General features: G+C 38.3%; 1 protein-coding gene across 1 annotated transcript; it reads right to left on the bottom strand.

Moving 5' to 3' along the window:
• On the bottom strand, positions 227-2,107 carry LOC109243600 (E3 ubiquitin-protein ligase RMA1H1-like). The gene is made up of 2 exons (XM_019410559.1): positions 1,951-2,107; positions 227-1,150 (listed from the first exon to the last, which is right to left on the bottom strand). Exon 2 carries the CDS (start codon positions 1,101-1,103, stop codon positions 408-410), a length of 696 nt encoding a protein of 231 aa, XP_019266104.1. The 5' UTR covers positions 1,104-1,150; positions 1,951-2,107; the 3' UTR covers positions 227-407.

Genomic DNA, 2,311 nt, shown 5'->3' on the forward strand with positions numbered 1-2,311 from the left:
CTCGTGACCTCTTCGTCACATGGCAGCAACTTATCAATTACACCAAGGCTCCCTTCAGAATAAAATTCGAACACTAAACAACATAAACTAGCCCTTTCATGAGCTCTTTTGGGAAATTCCACTTGGTGGACACATCTGTCTCTTCAGCAAAAGAGAATTCGTGCCCTATGTATAGTAGGAAAGTGGAAAATAAAGAAAGAGAGAGAGTGAAAATAATAGCACAAAATGCCTTCAATGTACAAAGTTTAAACTCACTCTACTTATGTCAAAATTTTGCTTATTATCATCTCAAATATATGATCTTTAATGACTTGATGCTCATCAACATCAGTTATGTACAATGTGTACAAGATGAAGGGCGGCGTCGGGGGGGCGGGGTGAGGGGGGGGGGGGGTGTCTCAATGAAACTAGAATAACAATAGGCAAAGAAGAAAACAGCAGAAGAGGAAAAGGGAAATTCTATTGAGAGACTTGTCAGCCTGCATTTCCTGTCTTCTCAATCTTGAGCTGCTATTTCCAACTAGATGATAGGAGTTAGGATATGTATATAAACTCTCTGAGTTCCCAAACATCCTAGCATAGACCATCTCTCCAAACATTCCAACAACTGGATGAAAGATTCCCACTGATGTATTGCTTCCAAGGTTGAACGAAGAAGGCGATGATGGATTGTTGAGGTAACTCATATACGGATTATAAGCATTAGGATGTGGCAGTCGCTGAGAAGGATTAAAGGAATTCGACAAGGATAATGGACCAACAGCAGGTGGCCTGGGAGGTACTTTTAAGGAGAGCTTGTTTTCAGGCTCAGATTCAGGCAGTGTTTCCCCACGCCCGTAAAGAGGGACTACAGCTTTTTGGGAGATTTCAGCCTTGCAAACTGGGCATTGAGGGCGTTCATCTGAAGACAGAGAGTCGCTCTGAAAGTGAAACCACTTATAAATGCAGGGCCAACAATAGAGATGGCCACAAAGTGTAACAACCGGATCACGTGCAAAGTCCAAGCAGATGTTGCAATCAAAGCAGGCAGAAGTCTTCTCTGAGTCTGATGCTGGAGCAGGGATCGATTTCCACTCGTTTGCATAATACTGCTCGAAGGCCATGGGATTTGTTCCTGATAAATTGTTCGAGCTAAGGATCCTTAAAGAATCTGAAAGAACAATCAATAGTTAGCACACGGGAAAAATAAAAAGAAGCAGAGTAAAAAAACTAAATTTACAGCACCAGCGATTAGCCAATATATTAGGACTTGAAAAATCTTAATTATTCAATGTCACTCATATTGTCTCTACTTGACTTATCCTAGTTATTATACTGAACAATAGCAATCAGAATCATAACAGTGGACATTTAGCAACCTTATGGATGGCCCAAAGAATTACAAGAAATTAAAATTATTTGGCTATATGATGGAAAAACACATGTTAACATGTGACTTAGGTGCTACTAAGGTTCCCTAATCCAAATATAAAATTGCAGAGCATTAGTAGGCAGGCTATTGTTTGATAATATTTCTCTTCTACTTTTTCACAGTAGAAATTGCAATTCAATCCAGACATTACCCCTTAACCCCTCCTCCTTTCCACTTTCCCATTTACCCCAATCCAGATGGTGGAACAAACTATCAAACATGATCAGCAGCATAGGCTCCATTAGCAGATTATAACATAATTGAGGAAACCCTCTTCTACACTGTAAACAAAAGGTCAAGATCCTCAAACTTATTTGCATATGATAGGTAAAAGGTAAAGACTTTAACACCAACAAAGATCATTTTGCAGTACTACAACTTAGCATGATATGATCAGACACAAGAAAAAATTCATCTAAGAAAAACCCATCAAAGATCTAACCTTTAAACACCATTAATTTCAACCAAAATACAAAACAGGGAAAAATAAGTTCGATTGTCGAGATAAATGAAGGAAGATAAAGAAATTGTGTTCTTACCGATCAAGCAAAAGGGTTGAAAATATAATCACAAGTTCAGATTTTCAAGCTTTAACGGAGAATCCCAGAAAATGAAACAGAAGAAAAAAGAGAAGAAAATAGGTTTCTTTGTAGAGGTAAACAGGAGCAAGTGGTTGAGCTGAGAGAGAGGAAATGGTGGAGCAGTTTTATAACAACAAATTTGGAACAGAGGACTTTCTCCTTTCTAACCTATGCCAACGTGGCTGATTTTGTATGGTCTCTCTCTAATACTATTTGTTTCTTCAGTTAATTGAATCTTCAATTTGCTGCCTAATTATTTGTTTTTTTTCTTTTCATTGCTACCTAATTATCCGTAGTTTGTTGGCAGTACTTCTTTCAT

Source organism: Nicotiana attenuata, chromosome 2, assembly GCF_001879085.1.
Source record: "Nicotiana attenuata strain UT chromosome 2, NIATTr2, whole genome shotgun sequence".
NCBI lineage: Eukaryota > Viridiplantae > Streptophyta > Magnoliopsida > Solanales > Solanaceae > Nicotiana > Nicotiana attenuata.